This window comes from Sander lucioperca, chromosome 21 (genome assembly GCF_008315115.2).
Source record: "Sander lucioperca isolate FBNREF2018 chromosome 21, SLUC_FBN_1.2, whole genome shotgun sequence".
Taxonomy (NCBI): domain Eukaryota; kingdom Metazoa; phylum Chordata; class Actinopteri; order Perciformes; family Percidae; genus Sander; species Sander lucioperca.
Window position 1 is genome coordinate 13,730,078 of NC_050193.1, and position 27,810 is coordinate 13,757,887.

General features: G+C 42.6%; 1 protein-coding gene across 1 annotated transcript; it reads right to left on the reverse strand.

Annotated features, from left to right (window-relative positions):
- Positions 1-775: 775 nt before the first annotated feature.
- On the reverse strand, positions 776-26,479 carry slc9a3r1b (SLC9A3 regulator 1b). Its single transcript, XM_031321084.2, has 6 exons — positions 25,529-26,479; positions 11,061-11,234; positions 7,575-7,728; positions 5,290-5,333; positions 2,290-2,409; positions 776-2,191 (listed from the first exon to the last, which is right to left on the reverse strand). The coding sequence occupies exons 1-6, from the start codon at positions 26,120-26,122 to the stop codon at positions 2,054-2,056; spliced, it is 1,224 nt and encodes a 407-aa protein (XP_031176944.2). The 5' UTR covers positions 26,123-26,479; the 3' UTR covers positions 776-2,053.
- Between the last annotated feature and the right edge of the window lie 1,331 nt (positions 26,480-27,810).

The following is a 27,810-nucleotide window of genomic DNA, read 5'->3' on the forward strand; positions in this document are numbered from 1 at the left end:
TTCTCTGGGACATGTTTTCATGCTAATCGAATGTGTTTGTAGCTTGAAAGAAGCTAGCGCGGACCGCTGATTAGCTTACAACGCTAGTATTCGGGGCACAGGGAAAGTAAAAACAAATCGCTATTTATACCACTAAAAAGGCTCAAAATATCACCAAACTTCAACGGTAGCATGATGAGGGTCCCTAAATGTTAACCGAAGCATGGTTTCATCATTATAAGCGACTTTGTCCTAGTAGTGATTGTAGCTGCTTTAATGCCAATCATCTGTACAGAAACATGTACACACAGTGAAGTTCAAACTTGTTGCACTGGGCTTTGTTCATATGAAGCGTGTTCATATCAGTTAAATGTTCGGATTATTAAATGACTGCAAAGATTAATGTGCAGAGTTAATTAAATCTCTGATGCAATGCTTTTAATTACATATGCAGTATTGACCAACATACTACATATATGTAGTGCTGTGTGTGGATATTATTGTTTGATAAAGCAAGTTATGATACCATGCATCACTGTAAGATGAACTGTGTAGAACAACATATTGCCACATTCAGAGATTATTATCATATTTCACTATTTTCCTTTCTGCCTTTTGAATTATTGAGCAAAAAATATTTTTCATGAAAAACGGAAGTACTATCGCACACACACACACACACACACACACACACACACACACACACACACACACACACACACGTTGGCCTAAGTTTCTATAGCATGCCAGAGACTTTTTTTTCTCACAAAACTGAATAAAAACCAACTTCACTGGATGATGTTGATGTGATGACCGATTTATTACAGTATAGCAATTGCTTACCTCTTACACATAAGCTACAACAAAACTCTTCATATAATTAAATCATTCATTTAGAAAAATCCCTACTCTCAATAGTGGACAAATGCAATAAATCTAGTGAAGCACAGGCATTTTTTAGAAATACATCATCTCAAAGTTACATAATTATGGTTTTTAAGACATTGATAGAAATGTGTAAAAATCTCATTTCTCCAGGAGCAATAAAAATATTCCATATGTGAACTGAACAGCCATTCACAGTGGACGGGATAGCAAAGTGAGCGCGGTATAAGTTACTCATAATAAACTGTAGTTCACATTTAATAAAAGATGATATCATGTATTCAGACAAAGTGTGGATAGTACTGTTGCAAGAAACGATTAAGCTGAACTCGTTTTCAATTCAGAGAGTGGAATTTATGTAAAAAAAAATATACATGAGAGAGACATAACCAATACATAAGAGAACCATATTTAAAACAGTTCTTTCCAGTTTAAAGCCATCAGTGAGGAAGTTTTAGGCTTTAACGTGTAAACTGAAAGTCAGATGTTTGATCCCAACAAACTAATAAAAAGGTAAACTAGAGATATTAATTAACTGATTGTCGGGTTGGTTTAACTCAAGTTGTTGAAGACACTATGATGTTTTAAGTGTTAGTAGAAAGAAGACAGATAAGCAGACAGAGGAGCACTGCCATAAACTGAGCATAACGATCAACTCCTCCTGGTTTCCACAGGCACCAGACTCTGGCCAGCAGGGACTGTCAGGGTCCCCCCCACACCCACACCCACACCAACACACACACACACACACACACACACACACACACACACACACACACCCACACCAACACACACACACACACACACACACACACACACACACACACACACGCACACGCACACACACACACACACACACACACACACACACACACACACACACACACACACACACACACACACACATTGTCAACATGGTCCAGTTCTCTCATTGGCATATGCATTTTTCATTGTTAGTAGCACATTATACATATATAATATCTGTTTTATAATAACATGAAGAGTAATAATAAAAAGAATACTATATTTTACAGGCTTGATTTGTCCGATGCCAGTAGTTAAACTGCTCTTAATGTCATGACAATAAAAAATATCTTTATGATGTCTCTTTGTAATCACTATAAAATCTGTGTGTAAATGTATGTGTGTGTGTGTGTGTGTGTGTGTGTGTGTGGTGAGCTGAGGTGTCCTATAGGTTGCTGAAGAGTTCATTTTTCTTGGTCCAGTCCATGGGCGGGGCTCTCTTGTTGGAGCGTTTCTGGTGGGCGCGCTCTTTGACCTGTTGCAGGGACAGGTTGAGTGCTGGGATGGCGTCTGCGATGAAACTCTGATGAGAAACAGGAACAAATTATGTTACATTATGTTTGTTTAAAAAAAAAAAATCATATAAAGTTGTTGTGCTGCAGGACATTTCCTGAGACGTACCTCAGGTGGGGTGTTAGCGGGCGGGGTTGTGAGCGAGGTGTTGGACGAGGCATTGGATGGAGAAGGACTGACTGACAGCGTCGAGTCCCTCTCTGCCTCTTTGGCCCCTCTACCATTCACCTGGGAACACAAAGATTCAGCATCACTTCATTATTATACTATCAAATCAATACAAATACAAATATAGACATTTATTAACATGGTCAACATTTACAAGGCAGTCATATCACTGTACATTTCAACAAGTGTGATTGGAAAACTATTCTTTTTTTTTTCCCCAGCCTTGGTGCAGCACCAGACCTCACCACAAGGGGGCAACCTTGGATTTGAGTTGGGTTTTTCTATTGAGTACATGTGTACCTTAGGTAGAGGCACCTATGAAGTGTTTCTCTAACACATAATTAGTTTAAGAAAAGATAAATATTGGGAAGTATATGTAAATAAGTAAGACAAATCAATGGTGTGTTTTGAGCTTCCTTCTTAGTGTTTTTACGGTCAAACACGTCTGCTAATTTAGTGATGTGGGAATCACAAATAAGAGGTATTTAGTACATCTGTGGGATTTGGAATATATTCGGAGAGAAAGCAAAAGCAGTTTAAACTTTGTTTTGTAAGAGTGGTGACTGGTGAAATTTGAGAAACTCATCCTGCTTCTCTACCTGGTTGCATTGCTCATCATTTGATTCAGATTATTTCTTGCCCCCAGCGTTTTGTATTAGTTTGAATGAGTTGCAAAGGTTGCAGGAAGAGGTATTTTAAGTTCCTGTAAACTCAGTATTAATGTCTCCTGTCAAACAAAATGGATTTTGAACCCACCCCAACCCACCACCCTTTAAAGACCGCATCTTTTACCTCACGACTTCTCCCTGACCTCTGGCACCCCCACCCCCACCTCCCTCATGTAACTTTACTGCTGCACATACTGTCCCTGAGCTACGGGAAGCCCCGGTCAGGCTTCACTTGCCCTTGCGTGTTTGGCCAAACGCCTGAGCGAAAGGCAGCCACGGTTGGCACAATAGATTCTTTTAGTTGGTGTTTTAGTGTCCTCATACAAGTCTGGAACTATCTCTTTCTTATCAACACTGTTTTACATCCAAGTCTAGCGTGTCCACCTGGGAACAAGACACTCTGGTAACATGAGAGACACTTAAAAAGCATTCCTGTGAGGTTAGAAAAGCACACACGCATACATAAAGCTTGTGTTTGTTGGACTATACAGTACAGGATTTCAAAGCAATGGTTTGACATTTTGGGAAATAAGCTTATTCTCTTTCTGGTGGAGAGTTAAATGAGAATATTTATACCACTCTTACGTCTGTATTTCAAATATGAAGCTACAGCCTGCAGCCACTTACTGTAGCTTAGTTTAGCAACAACTACGTTTAACAAAATGCACTCACCAGCACCTCTAAAACTCCAACTAACTTCTTATGAGTTGTTTGTGTATTAAAAAAAAGTATAAAAACAACAATTTTGTGTTTTGCGGAGGCTTTTATTGTCGGACTATTTCTTGGCTGAGAGCAGTAACATCCTGGAGTCTCAGAACCAAGATATATCTGTCACATAACCATAACAAAATAGTCTTTTGTCATTTTTAAGGTTTGTCCAAACAAAAAGTGAAACATATTTTCGCCTTGCGTCATTCGTGTGATTTGACCGCCGCTGTTCATTGGTATTTATTCGCCAAACAGCTAATGTACCAAGTGTACAACGTTAGCTGTGATGTAAAGCTAGAAACGGACGCGCAGACCGTGCCAGTGGGAGCGTGACTGGGTGTTCTTTCTGCTATTTCCCTCCAGTCTTTCTCCTTTTTTGTTCTCGTCCCTGTAGGTTTATGAAGCATATAATAGTGTTGCAGAGATGACGCACTTTTGTAGGTTAAACCGTAAGTTGGCATCGGCCTGGTTCCCCTCGACAAAAAGGCCAATGGGATTTTTTTCAACTGGCTTTTGGATTATAGCAGAAAATAAGCTCTGTGGCAAACAAAAGTTCATGATACTTAGATGTTTTCACATTTCAGGCATCTAACCAAAAAGCACACCATGAAGCTCCAGGACAGGCAAGATTGTTTCTTTCACGTTGAAACATTTTCAAATCGCGCAGACGCATCTTGCCGTTATTTTGTGTCTAACTGAATCCTACAATTGACTTTGTATGGAATCGCGCTGCCTCTGAAATTCGCTTTCATTCTCTCTGAACACACAGTTCCACTTCAGTTTTTGTACAGATTCAACAAACAAGATATAACGAGCGTATTTCCCAAAAATGTCAAACTATTCCTTTAAGTCTGTGAGTAAGTGCACTTGCCTCCTACAGTAAGTGGTGGCCAGTGTGTCTCATTGGGATTACGCCCAAATACGTCAGCAGGATTAACATGAAGTTGCTACATTCTTCATTGCTTCTAGTTTTAATATACCTTTTATACAAAACGCTATAAACTCTGGGTCAAGCCACTTCATCTACTGGCGGATTTTTATTTTGTATACACAATATGTCCTTCAACATTTTCAAATAATTTAAAGTTAATGGAGTACTAGCTGGGTGTGGTTTTCCTCAAAGCACCATACAATGAATGCCAGAACGGTTAGACAATCACAGGAAGTCCGTCGAGTACACGTCTCTGTGATTAATAACTCACTTCGCCAGCGTCTCAGTTCTCTGATGTGGCAAACCACACCTGAATGCCAAAATGCTACGTGTTTCTTTGGAACCCTGTGTGACCTTGGCCTGCTGGTCTGTGTGCCATACGAAGAGCTACAGAGTATTCAAAGCAGAACTATTATTGTCCTCCTCTCTGTCAGGAAGGAGAGGCTCCTTCAGAGAAGAGGGAAGTTGCTGCTGTGGGCGACCGACAGCTCTTCACACACTTCAAAGTTTAAATCCCACTTTTGGTCTTCACTCTAAAGCAGATCTCCAAACCAAATGATAGCTCTACACTCTTTTTAGTGTCATCCTGCATAATTTGTCTCTGTGATATATTTGCTGTTGGTGTAATCTTACCTTCCCCTCCATTCCTCCGTTAATCACAGGCTCAGGCAGCGGACCTGTAGGCATGAAAATGACACAAGAATCAGTCATTGGACCCCAAAAATACAACTCTTCCCCTGTCTGTCAGGACTCATATCATGTCATGATACTTGCAGTCCTTCAGTCCTGCACCATCAGCTCCCCTCTGCTAGATCAAGAGTCTCTCTGCAGCTCACCTTTCATTCCACCAACACTTACTCTATTACATAGCGCAAGTGTGAGCAGATCATCTATTATTCACAGATGGTTCATCTTCTATGAGATGGGGCTCCTCCTGGTGCTCTATACCTCCCCTCATCCTCCTCCCCATCCTCCAATGCATCCACAGACTCTCCACATACCAGATAGCTGTAGTGGAAAGTTTCCTTGCAGTTTTTCCTCATTGGCATATAGCCATGTTTGAACACAAACCTCATTTTTGAGATGTGGTAACTCATCACAGAGGTCCGACACATCTCTTACCTTCCATCCCTCTGATCCTCCGCACAGCTGAAAAAGTGTTTCTAGCTGGTGATGATTATTACTGGAGATAGCAGCCGGCCCTCCAGACTTAATCTGAGATTAGAGTCCTCCACAGGTCTTTTCTGTGTGTGTTTGTGCCCCTGAGTCTGAGAGGAGCCTCTCCAAGTCCCAATACAGCTCCAGCTCCAGGCTGAGAGGCCACTTGGAGTGAGCGCCTTGGAAACCAAACAAAGCTGCTGGCCAGCCGGGCTGATCAGGGAGAGGCTGTATGAGTGAGATGACGTTAAAAGTCACTGAAGGCAGGTGCCCTCTGAGTGGGCAGCATGTGAAGTGCAGGCAGTTACCTGGGAAACACCTCACTGGAATCTATTAGTTTTTAATCTTTGACTGAAACACTGGAGGGTTTGAGAGTCCAGGAAATTATGAAACATCTGCCTCTCATTCAGTGAAGGCAGTTCAGTTTCTCTTTTGCCCCTATGTGGTTCATCGCACAAAAGTACACAACACAGGACAAGTCACCCACATGCTTACCGATAGATCTACCTAATTTATTCATAAATGGAAACATTCTTTTAAAACATCGACAAATATTAACGGAAGAAAAATCTATTTCCTCTGTCTCGGATACAGAGGGCTGCATCTCCCCCCTCCCACAACCCCATTCTCCAACTGTTGCCATGCCAACAACTGGCAGCAGCATGTTTACATGAGGCATCTGAGCGGTACTCAAACACACTCACACACACACACACACACACACACTCACAACCTGCCTGAGGATCTTTTTCTGTGGAGGGACAGCCCTCAAACACAGAAACTAAATCACAGGCTGTACTAGGGCTCCCCCTGGAGGCTGTGGTAGATATACCAGGACCTGCGTCATGTCAAAGTGCCTTTGAGCAAGGCACTGAATCCCCTACCAGCTCCTGGGATTACCATATCTGACCTGTTTGTGGATTTGGAGAGACGGTCGCAAAAAGAGGATCCCTTGAATCAGTCATGTATTCATTTATTGATCTTGAAAGTTCATGACATTTGAAAAATCTGTTTGACAAAGAAGTCTAGACAATGATCCTCTTATGGGATGTTTTTTTGGAGCTTTCGGGGCTCCAAAATCTCGTGGCCTTCATCAGTGGATGGAGTTATCATAGGACTGAAATTTCACACTTAAGGTCTCCATGACAACTGAACAAACTTCATCTGCTGATTAAGGCCACGGGATGCAGCTGAAACATCCAGAAAATCGCAAAAAGGTGACGTTTTTCGAATTTTTTTTTTTTTTGTGTGAGGTTGCGTTGAGATATTAAACCTTTGCGAGAGAGAGAAAGATCAGCATTGGAGCCTTTCACAAGCAACACTGTTACTCTGATCTGTCTGATCTGATCTATTTATGTCTAAAAGATTAACTTTCTCCACAGGACTGGGGGGCAGGAAGTGGCTCAGCGTCTCTGTCTCTGTCTGCGTTTCTTGGCAGGGACAGAAAGATAAGGAAAAAAAAAGTCATGCGGGATAGAGAGAGAGATAGAAAGAATTTAAGGAGGAGAGAGCCAAGCAACTGTGTGACAGACTTCTAATCTGTTAAGAGTTAAGAGGAGGACAGGAGGAGGCGGCTTCTAGTGTCTACAACATGTCTATAACTGCGACTGACAATGAACCTGGAGTGAAACATTACGAGCTAATTGCAGTCATTCACTCCGTCCTTGCCAGACGACTGCAGTTGAACTTGTGCTGCCTCTTGATGGTGAAATCGTTTTGTGTGTGTGTGTGTGTGTGTGTGTGTGTGTGGTTCCTCTTACCAGTGAGGTGGTCCAAGGTGGGGGCCACTCTGCACTTCTTGAAGTAGGCGTCTGTGTCAGGGTCCACCACCAGCAGACGTGCTTCGCTCCCACCGGCTTTAATGACGGCCACGACTTCTGAATGTGTCTTCCCTTCTACTGACAGACCGTTCACCTGAGGAGAACATTTTTTTATTTTTTTTACCCTGGCTTTTCCAATCAATCCTGCGTAATGTTTCATGTGTGTATTTAAATGTGTTAAATTATGTGGACTGTAATGTTTGATGTATGTTTTTAAATGTGGACCCCAGGAAGAGTAGCTGTGCTTAAGGGCACAGCTAATGGGGATCCTATAATAAACTAAACTAAACTTCAAAATAAATAAAAAGTTGCTATTGTTTCTTCTTCTTTTTTTGGAAGGGAGCTGTCTTGTCTTTGTTCCCAGAGAAGTGAACAAACTGTTTTATCACTGTCAAGGATTTCTTTCTCAATATTATCACTTTGTCTCCAGGGCAGGAAATCCTGCACGGAAAACGCACGTACGCATGCACACACACATTCTTTCAACCACTAACTTGCAAAACAATAACATGCTCAATACCAAAAAATATTTCTTCTTTTCATTTTGTTCTTTAAATCGACTTTTACCACCATGTTTACATGTGGTACTTTAACTCAACATGTCAGGTGGCTCACTCCCACACCAGCTGAGTGTTCTAGAATAAAATCACCATGGGAAAGCATGTGAGAAATGTCTCGAAGGGTGTGTGTCTGTCTGTCTGTCTGTCTGTCTGTCTGTCTGTGTGTGTGTGTGTGTGTGTGTGTGTGTGTGTGTGTGTGTGTGTGTGTGTGTGTGTGTGTGTGTGTGTGTGTAGGTCATAGGGTGGACCTGCACGTCTAAGCCAGTCCCATGGAGGAAGCTGGACAATAGCTGCTTGGCCAGTAACAGCAGTAACAATGGCTGTCCGCTCCCCACAAAGCCCCGCTCCTCAGTGGGTGGTGTGGCTGTCTGGGGCCCTCTGGGGGACTGGAAAGCCCTCGCTAGACTCTCTTACAGACCCCAATCTCTATGGCACTTTTAATCCCTCTGTCCTCTTTTTGTCCTCCTTCTCCTCTTATTCTTCCTTTCCATTTCACTCTAGTTCTTATCATCATTCACTTAGAGAATGAAGGATCATTATTCATTAGCTCTGATTTAACCATGTGTTGAAATAATGTATTAGACAAATTCATTGTGTGTCTTCTGCTTCTGCTAAAGAATAAGTGGATGTATGGTTGGTTGCATGATATTCCAACCACAAGGTTTTTGTTAATGGTCTATTAGAGGACAATACAAATGTGGGCATGTGGCCTATGGTAGGCTTAAAGGTACAGCAGTGTCTCTCATACATTAGCTCAAAATGTTGTCGCTGTTGAGCATAACAGTATCATAATGACTATTTTTCAAAACGTCAGAACTTTGAACAAATATTTTAATGACACACTTGCTGTTTTCACCAGAATTGTCTGAAGTTTATTTTGAGCATCTTACATCTTACTTTGTGATCTGGAAATTGCAGGAATTCACATTGTAATTTTAGTTTTTGTTTACACACACATCACATCTCTCTGCCAGTGTACACTAAAAAAAAAAAATGAGGTGGGCAGAGCTGACCCCAGACCAGTTAAGAAGCTGATTTTTCCAGTGTGAGGCTGCCCACAGTGACAGTTACACCAGATTCCTCTGGGGGATTTCAGACCCCACACAGCGGCTGTTAGTTCACAACACAATCCTCTGAAAACACAGTTAACTTTGGGAAAAAGACCTGACCACTTCTGACTACCAGAAGGCCTAGTTGATACTACTGGAGAATATTTTGGGGGTGGATTTGGATAAGTCAGATTACTTTTCTGTTTTAAAATAAAACCTTTTCTATGTATTGTACCAACCTGATCCCACAGAATTCCGTGAAATGAACATGCCCCTTAACTCAAAATCTGTGTCAGTTTCACGGAATCGCAAAAAATTTCGTGATGGCCCCACTGAAGAATTCCGTGAAATGAACACGGCCCCTTAAGTTAAGGAAAAGGTCGTGGGTGGGCTTACGTTTCCATGACACGCGGGACAACAACGGGACGGTTGGGTTTAGGAAAAGAAGAACGGGACGGTTACGGTTGGGTTTAGGAAACGTGACACATGGGACACAATCTCGGTCTCCTGGGTGAAAGTCCTGTGTTTGACCCATCCACCATCCCAACCAACCTCCCTACGTGGATTTTCGGGCTTTCATACTACTCGCTACCGTAGTTGCTCCTAATGCTACGTCATCTTCACATGGACTTTACATTGCCATTGTTTTTCACAGAATTTTCACACATTCCATGCCACCACCACGTTATGCGGTGTTAACAGTTTGTGCTCATTTCACGGAATTCTGTGAGACCAGGCTGATTGTACTTATATAGTCTCGCATTAGGCCTTCCTCCACAGCGCTGAGGAGGACGTTCTGGCTAGTCCACACAGCAATTCAGAATGGGAGAAAAACGTGCTCTGGTTTATTGGCAATCACAATCGTCATGGGCGCGCTTTGCCCCAGACAGAGGCACGGTGCTGCTGCAAAATAGCCTCGGGAAGAAACTTGTTTTGGTGGAACGTGTACGTTCAAAAGTAGTATTAGTCGTGCAACAGAAAACTCAGATTCGGCAGATAGTTTAGCTAGCTGTTGAATTTACCCTGCAGAGATCTGAGGAGCAGTTAACCATAGTCCACATGAATCGACCCAAGTTTAAAATTCCGACACAAAGAAAGCGGAAGGTAACATCTGGCTGAAAGGAGGGACATCTGGCGGAATTTCCGGCTGCACCAGCGCAATCCCGGAAGTGGAACGTCGTGGATATAGACTAGTACTTATATTACTTATATTATATACTTTATGTACTTTGTACTATGTACTATTTTGTCCTAAAACTGTATGAAATGTCTTAATCCATATTTGAAGACCTGGTATTCAGCATCCAATCATTGATGGCAATGATGCAACTACAAGGTAACATGAGTGTGTACCAGGAGTAACACTCATTTTAAATTGGTATTTATAGCTTTGTGTATTTTTATTGATCATGGAATTGTTTTGACAGTTGTGACAGTACTTTGGGTACATTTTCACACAGCGTTCTCTTTCATACCTTATAGGTGAGGCCTGATTACACACCACGCCATTCTTCTCTATTTTTATCCAAGTATTAAAAAAAATGAATACAGGCTGCTTAGAGCGGAAGTATGGCAGACTAATCAGGACGGATATTCTTGTGTATCTAATCAGTTACTTCTCATAGAGATGACTCTGTAACTATTAAGTTGAAAAGTAAATACTTACTAATACTGCCAAGGACTTACATTAACACTTCTTACATAAGACAAAAATGTGCCCGCCTGTTCAAGGAGTTTCTAAGCTAGAAGATCAACTCACCAGAACAATAATGTCTATTTTATTACACCATACTGCATCCTCATACTTATTACAGTACCTGTACTATCCTGTCCTTGGACAGCAGGCCTGCCCTCTCTGCTGGAGAGTCTTCATCCACAGCTCTGATGTACTGGCCCGGACGCGCCCGCTCACTGTGCAGGTTGAAGCCATATCCGTTTGGCCCTCGCTGGATCACACAGAGACGTGGCCGCAGTTCAGCGCACAACACCTCCTGGAAGAGCCCAGAAGAGAGAAAAACAGATACAGTATGTTAATACACTGTTATGTGACATGCATCAATAAACCAGAACATTAGCATTTTAAAAATATCTCCACCATGGATTCAGGAAGAACAAGAGGCACAAAGATTACGGAGAGCTCCAGTGAATCATTAACCATGAATATAAAGCCGAGGTTGAACATACAGGTGGCTGCTGCATGCTGATGTGTTGTGCAGTATGTTATTAACAATTGTGTGTAAACTGAAGCCGCTGTTTGACTCCACGTGACTCCAAAGTGCTCGCCAGGAAGGAAGAGGGTCTTGGAGGCATGTGATTGGAGGTCTGCTGGGAAGGTTTGTGGAGAATTAAGGGAGGGGGGGGGGGATTGGCGCTGCTTTGGCCATAAGGAAGGAACCGGTTCCGGTGTGGTCCGCAGCCCTGCTCACTCCAGGGCCCGAGGAGGACAATGGAAACTGGGCGCTGACCTCTGACCGCCTCCGCTCGCCCCATGCAGTCCTGTCCAGTCCCACTCTGGGATGGCAGGAAGAGTTAAAGCTGTATTGTCATCCAGGAAAAAACTCTAGCTCAACCCCAGAACCTCCCTTCCGCTGTGTGGAAGAAGCAGGTTCTTTATTTAGAAAAGGGGGTTTAATGGCTTTGTCATCAAAGAGGTGAAAATACAAAATACAGGAGCTACAGAGCTCAGGAGACGCAGCACTGGTCAAGATAATCTTTGTCAGTGTGGTCAAATCTGACCTGACACTCCCTCCATATCTGTCAACTGAACACTCGAAGACAATGAACAACCTCTAGAAATAAGTCTGACTCACTTTCTACATAAAAGACTGACATCAGTGGACATAAATCAATTGTGGTCATTATAATAACTGACTCAACATTTTCTCTCGTTTACAACTTGACACAAGCAATGAGTGATTGTTATTTAAGACTTGCAGTGTTCTAAGCTAACACCCAACCAGATGCGAAGAATCAACTTTTCCCTTTTTCTCTTAGTAAGGCATCCGGGGAAAAAAACACGCTTTGTAAACTTTGTAGTGGCTCCAAATGACATTTACATGGAACTGGAAACTGTATTTCTTAAGAAAGACTTTATTAATTAATTATTAAGAATATTTCCTTCCAACGTAATTTAACTTGGATTCTATGGATCCAGAAGGATCTATCCATAAAAGCCACGCCCATTTGCGTCTAGATAGATTCTCTGCCATTTTTAAAAATCAGTTTTTTCGCTACTCCTCCTACTCCTTCTAAGCGATCTTCACCACATTTGGGACAGAGCATCTCTGGACTAAGCCGGAAAAAGTAACCTTTTCGGATTTTTGATGTTCCATAACTATGCCTGTGTACATGTATGACTGTCATTCGCATTGTGAAGAAATATTAATCCAATCGATTATACACTATATATTGCTGAGGACCAAAGTCCAAGTGTGCAGTCGATCAGATGAGCGGTTCTCGAGAACGTCAAGAAATCGGCCCAATCTAAACGGGCCCTGCCCTACTTCTATATATACTATATACTGGACAAATAGGAGAGTGGTATTAATCTTTTCATCTAACTCTCAGCATGAAACCAAAATGTGAAAGTATTCCTTTAAACTTCCTTCAAAACAGGTTCTCATATGTGTAATGGCATCGAATAAAAACATAATGGAAAATACAACACAGTGTCGCACATTTGCTCAGATATACAAAACATAAAATGTAATGGCATGTAAGGCTAACAGCAGTCTGTTCTCATCATCATGCAGATTGTTCATCTTTGTGTCCATCAAGAGCCTGCTGAGCTGCTGGAGTGTGTGCTGAACATTTATGCTGCAGGTCAGATGTGCTCCTGATAAGAGTCCTACAGCCAGAGTTTCATCATAATGGTAACTGATTATACAAAAGGGATTGTCTTTGATTGCACGTCCTTCACTTTCTCAAGTGTTACACCCAAACTTCAAGTGAAACCACCTTCTTTTACGAGTCCTTTTAATGAAAATCCAAAGTACAGACTGTCTTTCATTCTTTTTTGTTAATGGTTGGTTTAGCTTAATGTTTGTTCTTATTACTGACATTCTCTCTTCTGAAAGCCTGGAATTAAAACTATAGTGCGTAGTTTCTGTCGCCCACATGAGGAATTCTAAGTAATGACAACAACACTGTCGGTGCATCCACATGATACAAGCCTTCGATGATCGCGCACCGATGCGAAAGTCGCCGTTTTGTAAATAAAGCCATACTGAGAAATACAGAGAGAGTTTTGTGGAGCTGATAGTCTTAATTAGCTTTGTATCAACTCATTTGGTAATGGCTTGAATGTAACGGACGATCATTAATATAAAATAGTTGCGCACTATGGGCTCTATTTTAACGATCTAAGCACACGGCGTGAAGCGCATGGCGCAGGTGCGTTTAGGGCGTGTCCAAATCCACTTTTGCTAGTTTGACGGCGGAAAAAAGGGTCCGTGCGCCGGGCGCATGGTTCAAAAGTGTGGTACTTAGTGTCTTCATTAATTCGTAGGTGTGTTTTGGGCGTAACATGCAATGAACCAATCAGAGTGTCATCTCCCATTCCCTTTAAAAGCCAGGCGCGTTTGTACCTTGGCACATTGCTATTATGATGGCAGATGTGCACAGTAATCTTTTTATTTGTAATCTTTTGCATGTTTGTGTGCTGCTGTGCTTCCCTGTGTGTGTGTAACAAGCATAGTGTGCGCGCGCTGTGCACGAGCCTAGGCGCATTTTACTAATTCACTATTAAAATAACAATGAAATGCTTCGCTATTGACTTTAGACCAGGTTTTTGTTGGTCAATGGCACGATCACTTCCCGCTGCCTCAAGATAGCAATACGTCGAATTAACCTGAACACACCTCCCTGTAAGACCAGCACGCAAATGGGCGCAAAGATGGGCGCAGGTGCATTTGCTATTTAAACGACGCGGCCTCTGGACGGGAAATTGACAACTGTGTCGGTCTTAAACTAGCAAAGACACTTGCGTCGGGCTTTGTGCTGCGCCGGGTGCAAGATAGGGCCCTCTGGCTTTAACTCACAGAGCTTTCTGTCTTCAACTTTATCTGTGATGGCAGAGTAAAGCACTAAAGATTCATGCAAGAACTTAGGGAGCTCTCATTCTCTGTAACACACTCCATGATCTATCATTACTCAGTTCATGTGCCCAGTGTTAGACACCCGAAAGCAGATGAAACACTGAGTAGACTCTCACTAGACTCTCTGACACTCATCGTGTGCTCTGGCTGACGTTAAGCGTCCCTCTGCAGGGAGAGAGAGGCTCTGGCAGGGACAACAGAGGAGGGTTTGTGTCGGAGAGGAGTGGAGGGCTGAAGAATCTCCACGAGGGTCTGTAATCTGTGGAATCTGCTGAACACACACAAGCCAGGAGAGGAACCAAGGACCCACTACTTGTCAAATGTGTGTGTGTGTGTGTGTGTGTGTGTGTGTGTGTGTTTGTGTGTGTGTGTGTGTGTGTGTGTGTGTGTGTGTGTGTGTGTGTGTGTGTGTGTGTGTTTCATGCAGTAACAACAAATACAATGTAAGTTCTCCGCAACGTTAGAGCAGAAATCTGACAAACACAGCTGCCAGTTGCAAATAAACTGGGCACATCAAAGATACAATCGCAGAACGTTGATGGGACGTTCTGTAAATAACAAACTGACAACATAATACTCCTCCACATACACTCATACTGAACTTATCTGCTGTTGAATGACACACAAATCTGTGTTCCCTAACTTACAAAGCTTTACAAGAGTACCACTAAATACTTGTTGCAGACAGGCTTAGCTTTGCCCTGAGGTCAGCTCTTTATTTTGTTTAGAGTACTTCCCTTCTTAATTCATCTGCTTGTGGTGCTTCCTCAGATTTAGTTTGGTTGTTAGGCTGTGAAAATCATCGACTCATTTTGATTTTTTTCAAATAATGAAAAAAAGGATTCCGGGACCATCAAGCAAATAATATGAGTCACACTCACTGTGGCATGAAATCTTATTTGGCATGCTCAAATACCACAAACCATCTTCATTATCACTATTTCTGACTGTTTACAGGGAAAAACAGCTAATGCGTATCAGATATGACTCGTGGTCACGTTAGCCATCATTTTTAAGAGTGGCTTGTTGATGCCGGGCTTCTTTTATTAGATGTCAAATACAGTTATTTTATTCCCTGCTCCCATTTCATCCTCTACATGCTATCTAATGAAAGCCTCCTTTCCCATCATGGTGTGTGTGTGTGTGTGTGTGTGCATCTGTGTTTTTGTGCATGTGTTTGGGTGTGTTCAGTATTTAAATTTCTCTCTCATGTTGGGAAGTTGAGCAAGCGTAGAGGGAAGCATATTGAAGGAAGATGTGTCAACAGTTCCTGTTCATTCTTCCCTCCTAAAAGGAAAATTTGTGTCACTGAGAGAGTGTGTTCAATCTCGAAACGCTGTTTTTCTGGGCCGAGAGGAAGATTTTACACAATAGGAAAGAGAGTATTGATCTTCTCATCTAACAAAATAACGTCTAGGAATATTTTCCAAAATGTGGACAAACCCCTTAAAAGTTTCTTAACTTAAACTGACCATCAGCTGAGTTTTACAACTGAGCTAATAATATGTTGCATACAGAGTTAAGTAACACTGGACAGTCCAAACAAAGTGAAACCTATTCCTGTCGTGTAGAAAGTAGAATTGCATCATATTTGTTTTCACTGAGACACTTCTCTCTCTATTGTACCCATTGTATTCACTATAATGGCTGCTGCTGTTAAGCCTCTTATTTCTTTAAGTACAGTTTCAGACAGCTAGTGTAGTTTCTAACTCCCCTGCACAGACTTTAATTATTTAGCAAATACAAGTAAGCAATTGCTTTGAATACCAATTACTCCGAAACAAAACAAGGGCCGGTGTTAATATTCTCAAAACGCAGTCACGAGTCACACTGAAGCTGTCTCACTGCATCTCACTGCATCTGCTGCTACAGCACACAGTTTATCATTGTGTTTTTGAGAGTTCACAGGTTCCCCACCCAGAGGTCAATGTAACCCTGTTTTAGACTTCTGACTTCTTAGGTTCTGGTTTTCCTCAGGAAGCTGCGATTATCAATAGATAAGATACAGAGGCAAAGTTCAACTTACATGCCTCTTTGACGCAGCTGCTGCAACTCCTCTGTGCAGCATGTATGGGGAGCTTTTTTTTGCTTTTTTCAAATCCAGTATAATAGGATTTTAGGAAAATCTTTGCTTGAGATTACTAGCTATTGCTTATTATTCAAATTAATGCTCATACTATCTTACACCACCTCATGTTGGCGCTATCGTTAAAGTCAGAGGATCACTAAAATCAGCAGAATTTATCCGCTGTGAAGCGTACATATTTGTAAAACATTTCATAGCAATCCATCCAATAGTTGTTAAGATATTTCAATCTGGACCAAAGTGGTGGATTGACCAACAGACAGGCATTGCCATCCACAGAGCCATGCCGCTAGCATCTTAAAAAAGTATCTATTGTCAGCATATATATGTATTGCTGCAAAAAGAAAAAAGCACAGGAGCCTCATTTCTGCCTTCGAGGGGCCTACGGGTGAGTGTGCCACAAGCCAGATTGATTGATTTGCATCTTCTAAACCCTCTAAGTGAGAATTAAAAGACTTAACTACCTCCATAATATCCATCCATCATGTTTATCACCCCCTGACTCAGTCACTGGAGATTTGCATCTGTCAGGCTTTTCTGCTGATTCTGTTCGACAGAGGAGCACTGGGGCTGCGAGCGACTCAGTCTCTGGCATGGAGGGAGCAGTCTGTGAGAGTGTGAGGCTGCAGCTCTGCCACTCAACTTGCCAGTTACTTCATATTCTTCATATTTTCCCCATGCTTTGCCAACAGACTGATGTGTAACTACATGAGAACATATGTAGGACATCTATTAATGTAGGCCTCCTGCACAGCTCTGGGTCCCGACTCAACTATTCGTTTTGTTTCACATTTCACATACCCAGGAAAAGAAAAAGAAAAAAAAGATCACATGCCGAAATTTCCCATAATTATGTACACAACACCTCACTGACATATTTTAACCGTCTAACGTCCGATAAACTCACGAGTCCTGCAAATCATCAACTGAAACCTGTCACACACTGCTCTGTGCATGCAGACATGTATTCTAAAGCAGCCTCTCTTTATGTATCACTCTTTCTCCTTCTGCTTACTTCATCCCTCGTGTCGCTCTAATAACAGAGGGCAGCTCCCCCGTGACTTCTTTGGCCCGTTTGATCAGCGTAAAGAATAACCGCTAAAGTGACACGGTGCCAGGCACTGCAGTTACTCAGTGACGTGACAAATCATTGGCCTGCCCGGTCCTTGTGATTGTCATGTGTAGTTTTTGACAGAGATTAACAGCCTTAAGAACAGACTCAATAAATGCTTGATGTAAACCTGCTTCCTTTTTAACCACCACAGCACAAGTTTTGTGCTCTTGAGTGTATGGAGCGCACCACTCTCTCAGGCAGGACGGGGGTGTTGGATTTCAAGCTGGACCATTGAGCCAGCTGCGAGGCAGGCGGAGGGGGGAACAAAGCACCCTACTGTCCCCCCTACCATTTGAGGATGGGACAAACTGGCTCTACAAAAGACACCAAAGAAAGGTTCTGCTGAGGGTTCCTATTACAATAGCCTCTTTAGGCCCTGGTAAGACCAAGTGGAGTGGTCTTATTTACCAGGGAGGCCTCGCCATCGCTTTAAAGATCTTTCAAAAATAGAGCTAGTAGGGTCTGCCTTTCCTCAAGGGTCTCCATCTTTAGTTCGTCCACCCTGCAGTCAGTTTTATCCTATCACAGTCAACAAGTGTTATCTCCTTGGGCCAGTCTTCCTGTCCCCGACCCTCCACCCTTGCAGACACGAAATCAGCATCAGCTCAACAACCTCTAACACAAGTTTCTCTCCCACCTTTCACACACACACACACACACACACACACACACACACACACACACACACACACACACAAACACACAGAGCGCTGCAGTGTGAGAAAGAGGGAAAGGCGTCAGAGCCTCATTGTTAAACTCAAGCAGAAGTGACAACATGATGTAGTCACACTCAGCATTGCATTTTCCACTGTGGCATACAAGCAATCGTTAAACATCAGTGGTTTATTACATAACCAGTGCTGTGTAAGCTTTTCAGTCAGGGACAAATAATATGTCTAATCATAGACGCTACACTCTTGTAATTCAAGAATGAGCCAAAGGTTAAAGGAAATTCCTCATGTAGCTCTTCTTCTGTGTACATTTCCCTAAATGTTTCTAAATGCTAAATGAAGCAAATGTGTTAGCAGGGACAAAAGATTGAGTGTTAGCATCCAAGAAAAAGTTGTGCCCTTTAATCACAACCTGCCCTGTGGTTGTGTTGCATTATTAAGGCTACTGTTAGTGGAAACATGTCTATCTAATCTATTTTCTTGTGTGATGGATTCTCCTTGGGTGACTGGAAAATGCCTTTTGTTATTTTTCTCAGTGCATATAAAATGTAAAACGATGAGTTGCAAAAGGCTTGTCCCTCTTAGCTGGACAGGAAATATCTCAACATAATGTACATAAAATGTACATTAATTTTCTCTGTCTTGGTTGTATGGCATCTGTGTCTTGTGCGATGCGAAAGGAGGTGGATGGCAGGGGGTGAGTCTATTTCAGGGCGAGCAGCCAGTCATTTCCTCCTCCTCCACCGCCCCCCCCGGCAGGGCGCGGCCCTCCGGCTCATTGTCCGCCCGGGGTGGTGAACCTTCAACAGAATGGAGTGGGAACTGGAATGTGGCATTGTGGAGTCTCAGTCCAGTATCACGCACGCACGCACACACACACACACACACACAGGTTCCACCCCTGACCTAGGCCACAGTGGTCTTGGCTGCAGGGACAGGACAGTAAGTGCTGTTGTTTTGACGGACGTCACTAAAAAGTTTCACTAAGAGTGCTGTGATTTGCAAAAAGACAACATATCATTGGTTACTTGTTCTGCCCCTAATCAATAGAGCAATATAATGTTCACTTGTGATGTAGAACTCCTTTCTTTGCTTAAAACGTTACAGTTTATGACATCTGACATTTAAACAATAGTATATATGAACTTATGAAACAGTATGAAACTAATACTGGGTTGCCCTGGTGGCCTATAAAGTTTTAAAACGCTGACCATAAAATCTTGATGTCTCTGGTTGAAGTCTGGTTGCCGACCATTGTTGCACGTCCTCCCCACTCTTCCCTCTCCCCTTATTTCCTGTCATCGCTCCACTGTCTGCTGATATAAAGCCAGAAACGGCCACGAAATACTTACAAAAAGGCAAATACTCTATGCACTTTGGTATAGTAAGTATGTTTTCATTGTTTTCTATGTTTTCCTCACCTCTTTGTTAAACAGGTGTTGTAATGACTTGTGCGTGACTGCTGAAACTGGTAAAACACTGCCGATACTGTCTTGTTATCTTGGGCGACATTTTGTGATAGTATTGTGTCATGAGTTGCTTTGAGGTTCCCGCCCATAATATACATACATGTAGGGGGGTGGTTACTAAAAAACAAACTCGACAGATTACTGTGTAAATAGGGGGGTGCCAACTAAATAGAGAGAGTCTGACCGCTGCATGTGGCTTTTAAGACATCTGGATGAATCTGAAAAAAATTTTGGTTTTGGTTATTTCGACGTAGATTAAATAAACATTATCAATGATGTGTTTCGGTGATATTTGATTTAGTCAGTACCTTGATGCATACAGCTATGCTTATCCAATGTTGCCATTGGGTTAATACTGCAGGCCTGGGGATTGATTTGCAACATTGGCCTGTAATAATAATTTTTTTCTTCTTTTCTATCATCTCTATTTTCATACTTTCTCATAAACAAATAAGGTGCAGGGAAACATGTTACTTATAAAATACACAAATCTTTGAGTTGAAAAACAATGAAGCCCCTTACACCCTTCATTTCCCCTGAAACGCACAGCTCGACGATCAACAAAGAGCAGGGAAGGGAAGGGTGACACACACACGCACGCACACATGCGCAAGCACACACACACACACACACACACACACACACACACACACACACACACACACACACACACACACACTAACATGAAAACACCCCCAAAAAACAAATACAAATGCAGCACATGTCCAAACCTAGTGTACGAGCAGAACATCAAGCAACCATCAGATTGAATTATGAAGTATATCTGAGCAGACAAACACAATGACACATACTCCTTTACCCAAACAGAGCCAGAACAATACCTGGCTTTGTCCCAATGGCTTTAATGATAAGCAAACCAACAAACACAGCTGGAGACGCTGTTTACTTTCATGATTCAGTGTCTGTCGCTGGAACGACTATTCAACCTATGTTCATTTTAGTCATCATATATCCTGTTCATCGCAGGCATTTAGCTGCTACTTTTGCTCAGACACACAGCGATGCCTCTAACCTCTGAGCTGTAGTTTTACTGTCCTGCTACGAGCTGCTGAAAGTGCAGGCCAGGGGGTTGAGAAGAGGATTAAAGATGACGGGCGGACGGGGGGGGTTCTTCCACCAACAACAATGACAGGAAACCAGCGCAAGCGTCCTGGGGTCTGTGCAGAGTCCCATAGACAGCAGCAGGCAGCCAGAAACACACCCCGGACCATCCTGGCTCAAATAGCTACTATAGGTGTGGCTATTTCTCTAATGCATGACAAACGATCATTGAAAGCTGACGTTTATTCTATTCAGAGAAAATGGTATCCACAGGCTATTCCTGAAGGCATTACATCAGATAAATGTGGACGGTAAACTCTGAAAACTCAAGGAAGTCTGTCCCGCTGAAAAAGATATGACAGTACACAGATTGTCACGTGGATGTGATGTTACCCTTCCTTGTGCCATAAATTATAATTCCTGCTAATGGTCAGTGAAGATCTGCCACTGTGGGAAATAATATATGAATGTCCTAACCCCGGTTAACATTGGGTTTGCTAGAGGTGACAAACACACACACACACACACACACACACACACACACACACACTGAAAGGACAGCCAATGAAAGCCAGTTAGAAAGACCACTGTTGATAGACAGCACCATACAAATATAGACTGAATCCTCCCACAAAGCAGCTTCAGGGTGATTTGTTTAGAGAAAACACATCATCCCCTGCAGTTAAAGGACACTTCTATGTAAATCCCTTAAGTGTAAAAAGCCAAGCATGTGTGATGAAAGCAGTGGGAGACTCTCCAGCTCTTTAATAAGCAGGTTTTATTTGAATGTGCAGATTAGAGGCTCAGATTAGAGGAGGGAAGTGACAACCAACAGGCACAAAGTCGCCTTCTTGTCTCATTTCAGGCATCTACAAAGTCTGAGTCTCCTCTTTCTATCTACTGTAGAAACATACACAGTGATATTACACACATTCACACGCTTAGAAACACTTAGTACCAGATCTCATCTCGCTGCAGTCAATTTCATCTCACACAAGCGCTCTTCCTCTCCTGTAATTAGTGTTTAAGGACAGTCTTATGTAAGCAGCCAGCAGCCATTCAGGAAGACTCCCAAAAAAAACCTTCTCACCCTAGCACACTCTCTCTCTCTCTCTCTCTCTCTCTCTCTCTCTCTCTCTCTCTCTCTCTCTCTCTCTCTCTCTCTCTCGAATCTGTGTGAATCACTGAAGAAAAAAGCAAATGCAGCTCCAGAAAAACTGTTTGTTGTTTCTGTACGGAACAATCGCCCCATTTTTATAGAGTTTACTGATTTGCATTTAAAAAATACTGATTAACAAATATAGTAGGCTCATGTGTTTTTAATTAGTGTCATGTATCAAAGATGAATTTTAAAAATAAGGTGTTTCCAACCTCATATGTTGATTTCCCGCTTTTCTCTGTGTTATATCATTGTTAATTGCATATCTTAATATTAAAGGAAAGGTTCACAATTTTTCAAGTCTGTGTTACAACAAAGGTTCAGGTGCCCATATGTACAGTGAAACAGGTCTCTCTTGCTGTAATGCTTCCTTCTGTTCATACTGGCCATCCTAACATGCTTCCAATGTAAGTGATGGAGGAAAAAATCCCAAGTCTTCATTCACAAAAATACTTGAAATAATTTTTAAGTTTTTGTTCTGGATGAGCTGATGGATCTAGATTTGTAATACGAGCTGAGAGAGAGCATCTGCTGCTACTTCACTGCCATCAACAATTGCAGAGTAAAACTTTTACTGCCTGGTAAACAAAACAACGACCTTTGGAACCGATGGTACAGTATTTTCTTTTGTGCATGTGTTTTTGTTCCACTATGACGACAGCGGTTCCTATTTTCTTCCCGGGCCACACTCCACGTTCTAATCTTCGTCACTGATCGTTCACTTTTTCACACCTCTCCTGCGCTGTCTCACTTTCGCCTACTTCCATCTTCACACATACATACACTCCAAATGTGCTGCACACACACACACACACACACACACACGCAACATCAGCGTAACCATGGCAACCGCGAGCAAGGCTCCTCGGTTTCCGGGGCAGGCGTTGCTCTTCGAACTCTCTTTTGTGTTGCTTCAAAGACTGAGGCCAGACAGCCAGAGTGCGGACGTTGTGTGTGTGTGTGTGTGTGTGTTTGTGTGTGTGTGTCATTGGCCGGGCCACAGGGCTCGGGCACAGGAATGCTGGACAGGATGTTGGGAGAAAATTCCAGAAAGAGTGGAGTCACTGAAAAAAAAACACACCCTGAGGTGCATCTGACTGTAACATAGAAAGAGCAGACTCTAAAACTGCATCCCTCGAGTCCAATTTACACACTCACACTGTGCTGTTTTCTCTGTCTCTAAGTAACTTCTGCAGCTTGTGAAATCTTGGGTTTTGTACGCCTTTAACATAAAAAAATGAATGACTCTTACTGGATTTTTGCTCCATATGTCAAACTCTGGGAGTTTGTTGAAATGGAAATCTAAGTGGTGAAAATGAGATTGTTAGGAGTGCTATTGATTGTTGCGATGCCAGTTCCCTCTGGGTTGCGTGCCAGTGTGAATTGTACTGCCACAGCTCCATTAGGCCATCTGTGGAGAGTATCAAGAGTAAACATGGGAACAATCGCTGTATATTCCTGGGACAAACAATATAACCCAGCAGTGCCCAAGAGCAGTACACAAGTGTGGCCCTTAAATGCCAGAAACATAACTCCAAAAGGTCCTGCTGGGGAAAAAAATATGATGTAAGGAAGCAGTGCATGGCCCCCTATAAAATGCCAAAGCTTCAGTAATGGCAATGTGGCATTTTAGACTTTTTTTTTTGATTTCTTTATTTGAAAGGGACAATGCACATTAATCAACATGAGCACAGAGTCCAAAATCTACATGTAAATGTGCCAGATTAAGCCATGCTGGCTAATTTTCATCTGCAGTCCCTAGCAAGTTGATGGCTTAAAACAATTATGCTTTCCTTTGAACAGCTGGGTTCACATAAGGTGAGGGAGTTTACAAATAGCCAAGCAGCATCATGTGATCCTTAACAGTTTTAGTTGTTACCACCACTGAGGGCGTTCTAATGAATAAATGGTAAAATCTCTGAGAAAATAAAAACTATTCATGTGAATATGATAAACAAGCACACAGAGACATTCTTTGTGCATAGAAACTAGAGCTGAATCAATTAGCCAATGAAGCATTTCGTCAAAACTAAATCTACAACTATTTTGATGATTGATTAATCATTTAAGTAATTTTTACAAATACCAAAAAATCTCTAGTTCCAGCTTCTAAAATGTGAATATTTGCTGGTTTTCTTTGTCTTCTATGATATTGTGCTGAATATATTTGGACAGCTTAGCTTAGCACAAAGACTGGAAACAGAGGGAAACAGCTAGCTTGGCTCTGTCTGACGGTAAAAATATGTCAATCTATTTACCATGGAGTGCTAACGATCTTCTCATCAGACAGAAAGCAAATATGTCAAACTATTCCATTAATACCAGGAAAAGAACAAGATCAATATTCAAGCTATGTCACAAATTACATATACCAAAATAAAATATCTAGATTCATCCCACAATAGAGATCACTTCAATATACCTCCCAACTTGACTCCTCATCATCACTCCAAAACATACACTGAACAGCAGCAACATCCTGGTTATGGTTCAACCATTATTACATCCTGCAGAAAAGCTTAAATCTGGCCTTGTTGCACAACAATTTCATTGTTATTCAATGTTGCCTCCATCAAACAGTGGTTATACTATCTGCCATCACACAGAGACAGAGTTGAGCTGCACATTGATGGTCTTTTTCTACGTCTTTGTTTCTGATAGCTGCTGGCTCTCTGCACACTGTGGCCCTTCTTCCCAACTCACTTCCAACTACACTAATGTACCGAACAGGAGAGCTGGACACAAGCAGAAACAGCCTCGGGAGTAAACATCCAGGATAGAGCGAAGGGCACAGATGTTCCAGACTGGAAGGACCCTCTTCTCCTCGAGTGCTTTTTAATGAACCCTGGTCCTGAGTTCACAGCCACACACAGACACATGTGCAGACAGACAGATAGCGTGGCAGGAGAAAATAAGGGCACAGCAAGAAATGGCCACTGCAGAGTGAAAATAAAACCATAATGTTTTACAGACAAAGATCAAAGGTTGAACATTTTCATTTGTGGGACTCATTTTTTTGAGATTGAAAAAACAGACGCTATTTCCTTTTGTTTGTTGTGGAGGGTTCAGCAATGTTAGATATTTGTTATGGCGGTTTTCTAGAGGAAGGGCACACAACACCATTTCTTTTCAAAGTGTGTTTGTGTCATCATTGTTGCTGACTTCATGCTTAACCTTGTGGCATCACTGTAATAACAGAGGACAGCGTTGCCTTACGTTTTCAAGTGATTGCTCTTTGAGAGGGCTGCAGAACAACACTCACAATCATGTTATCTGAGAGGAGAAAGTAGAGCAACAGTTTGAGGTTTACAGACTTGACAGGGGGTGGGTGGGAGGGGGGGTCATGGTTTAGTTTTTTCTTGACCCCAAAGTTGAACCAGGTTGTTGTTTGTCCTCTCACCCACAGCAAATGTCCAGCCAGCTGACCCTGCCTACAGCCTGGCAGCATGTGGGTGCAGTTGCCCATGTTATCCATGTTATCACAGAGCACCTATTCTCTCTAGGAAAACACTCCCTCAGTGATGCATTTAGTGGCTCTAATGTCATTAGCATTGTGTGTAGTGTACAACTGGAGGAAAAGGAAACCTGAAAATAAGAGCTGCAGAAACTTATTCTAACTTTGACTCACCTTCTCAGAGCTGATGCTCAGCTTTTTCTCGACGTGCACGTGGATTTCTCCGTTACTCTCCGGGACCGGCGTGGACTCCCTGGGTGTCTCCTCCCGCTCCTCATCCCCCTTGACGTGCCGCTCATCCCCGTTTACCGTCCCGTCCATCTCCCTATCCTCCTCGTCCTGCGCCGCCACCACCACCACCACCACCTCCTCCTCATTATCATCATCATCATCATCATCATCATCATCATCCTCGTCGAAGGGTAACGGGATACCGTCAGTGACATACTCCTTCAGACACTTCATGTTGTGTTTCTTCAGAAGCTGCTCCGTGTCCGGGTCCACCACTACGAGCTCCAGCCGGCCCACGGTGGCTCGTATCCGGGACACGACCTGCTGGTGGCTCTCGTTCTCCACGTCCTCTCCGTTGACGAACACCAGCCGGTCTCCGGCGCGGAGCCTAGAGGTTTCAGCCGGGCTGTCGGGCTCCACTAACCGGATGAACTGCCCCGTCTTGCCTTTCTCCCCGTGGAGGTGGAAGCCGTAGCCGTTCTCCCCCTTCTCCAGCGTGCAGAGCCGGGGGCGCAGACACTGGCTTTTGCTCGGCATGGTATAGGCTTCACTCGCCTTCACACTGCTTCTGAACTGTGTCTCTCAACCTGTTGTTTAAAGTGGAAATGACTACAAGACCTGCTCCAGGATGCTGCTGGGGAGGGGTGTGTGTGAATGAGTGGTACCCCTTAAAAAAAAAAATCCAACCCCCGCCCTCTTGGGGAGATTAGTCCGTGGGAAACGGTGCTGGTGTTCCACTTTCACAAACGAGTCCAAGTCTGACTTGATCCTCACACTTGTGTAAATCCTCACTGTGACTCCTGCTATCAGACAGTGGAGGTCCTGACCCGAGGACTGAATTGAGGCTGATTAGACTCACACAGCAGCTCCCTTTCAGTGTGCGACAAAAGTAGAAAAGCCACTCAGGAAGAGGGAGGACCGTTCACGGAACAGCCCAGCTGTTGCCTCATGCAAAATAGGGAGAACTGGAAGAGTAAACACAAACCGAGGCTGTCAAGGAAAAAAACATGAAGATGATGATCAGAGGACTAGATAGTGTTTGGATGAAAGAAAAACGAGTGTTGTTCGCACCCAGATGCACAAACCTGCAAACCCTGCTGTGATATAGCCTAAAAAAATCCCTTCATAATTACCATTGTTTAATTTTCACAGTTTTTTTTTTTTTAAGGTTTTCCTAAAATTGCATTGCAGTTTCCCCCCACATTTTGCCTTCTTTCCCCTCTGTGACCAACACTTGTTGCACATGCATTTCGTCACATTGTAGCCTACATATTTGTACTGCTCCGAATAATTCCTAATTTTTGGCATCTTTTCATTTTAAAACTTTTGCCCCCAAACACCTTTTTCACACTTGCATGCTGCCATTCTATGTATCACATATTGTATTTTCATTTAGCATTGTGTGTTTTAGCACAGTCAATTATATAATGCATAATTAGTTTATTCTCTATCAGTCCTGGTATTATATAAGCACTGAATAGAAATTAAATATGTAAGCTGTTAAGACGTATGGCCTTCTGATATGTCTTCAGATAGGTTGTAATGTAAATGTAATTGTAATGATTGATATGCACAAATTAGGCATTTTGAGAACCCTATTAAGAGTTTAATTCTAATGATCAGCATCATTTTAAAACTCCACAGTGTTTTGAAGCCAGTCAAGCCAGAACCCCTCTGAACGTTCAGAGATATGAGTGAAAGCTTGTATAAATATGAGCCCGGCGGGAAGCTGTGGAAATAAAGCCTCAGGGAGGATTAGACTTTTCAGCTGAGAATGCTTCCAGACCTGATAAGAGGACAGAGACAGGATCTCTCAACACTCTCCAACCTGGGAATTTAAAGCTACCGCAACATCAGCACTGATAACTGCAGCATGTTTAAGGGTAGCTGTTTATTTAATGGAAAGTCATCCAAAAAATGAAATTGTTTTCACAGTAAAGGATACAAAGGCTTCCTAAGGTGTCTGCAGTGTGACTCACAGATGTGAGTGGGAGAGGAGGCGAGCTGCATGCAGGTGTACAGCACAGTACAGTTAATTGCGAATGTGCTCCATGTATATAATGTCCACTAAGTTCACCTAACACATTAATGCAACCACAGTATTAACAAAAACATCATCATCCAGGTGTTGAGCATCCTTTTAGAACAGTGTACCTCTACAAAATTCAACAAATTTCTCCTAAGGGAGACAATAAAAGCTAATCTTATCTTATAATGGCATAACA

Coding starts and splice junctions, on each gene's coding strand:
- slc9a3r1b (XM_031321084.2), bottom strand. CDS start 26,122: ATGCCGAGCAAAAGCCAGTGTCTGCGCCCCCGGCTCTGCACGCTGGAG. Junction 7,729..11,060: donor CCAAGGACAGGATAGTACAG/GTACTGTAATAA, acceptor TGTTCTCCTCAG/GTGAACGGTCTGTCAGTAGA. Junction 2,192..2,289: donor CCGCTAACACCCCACCTGAG/GTACGTCTCAGG, acceptor GTTTCTCATCAG/AGTTTCATCGCAGACGCCAT.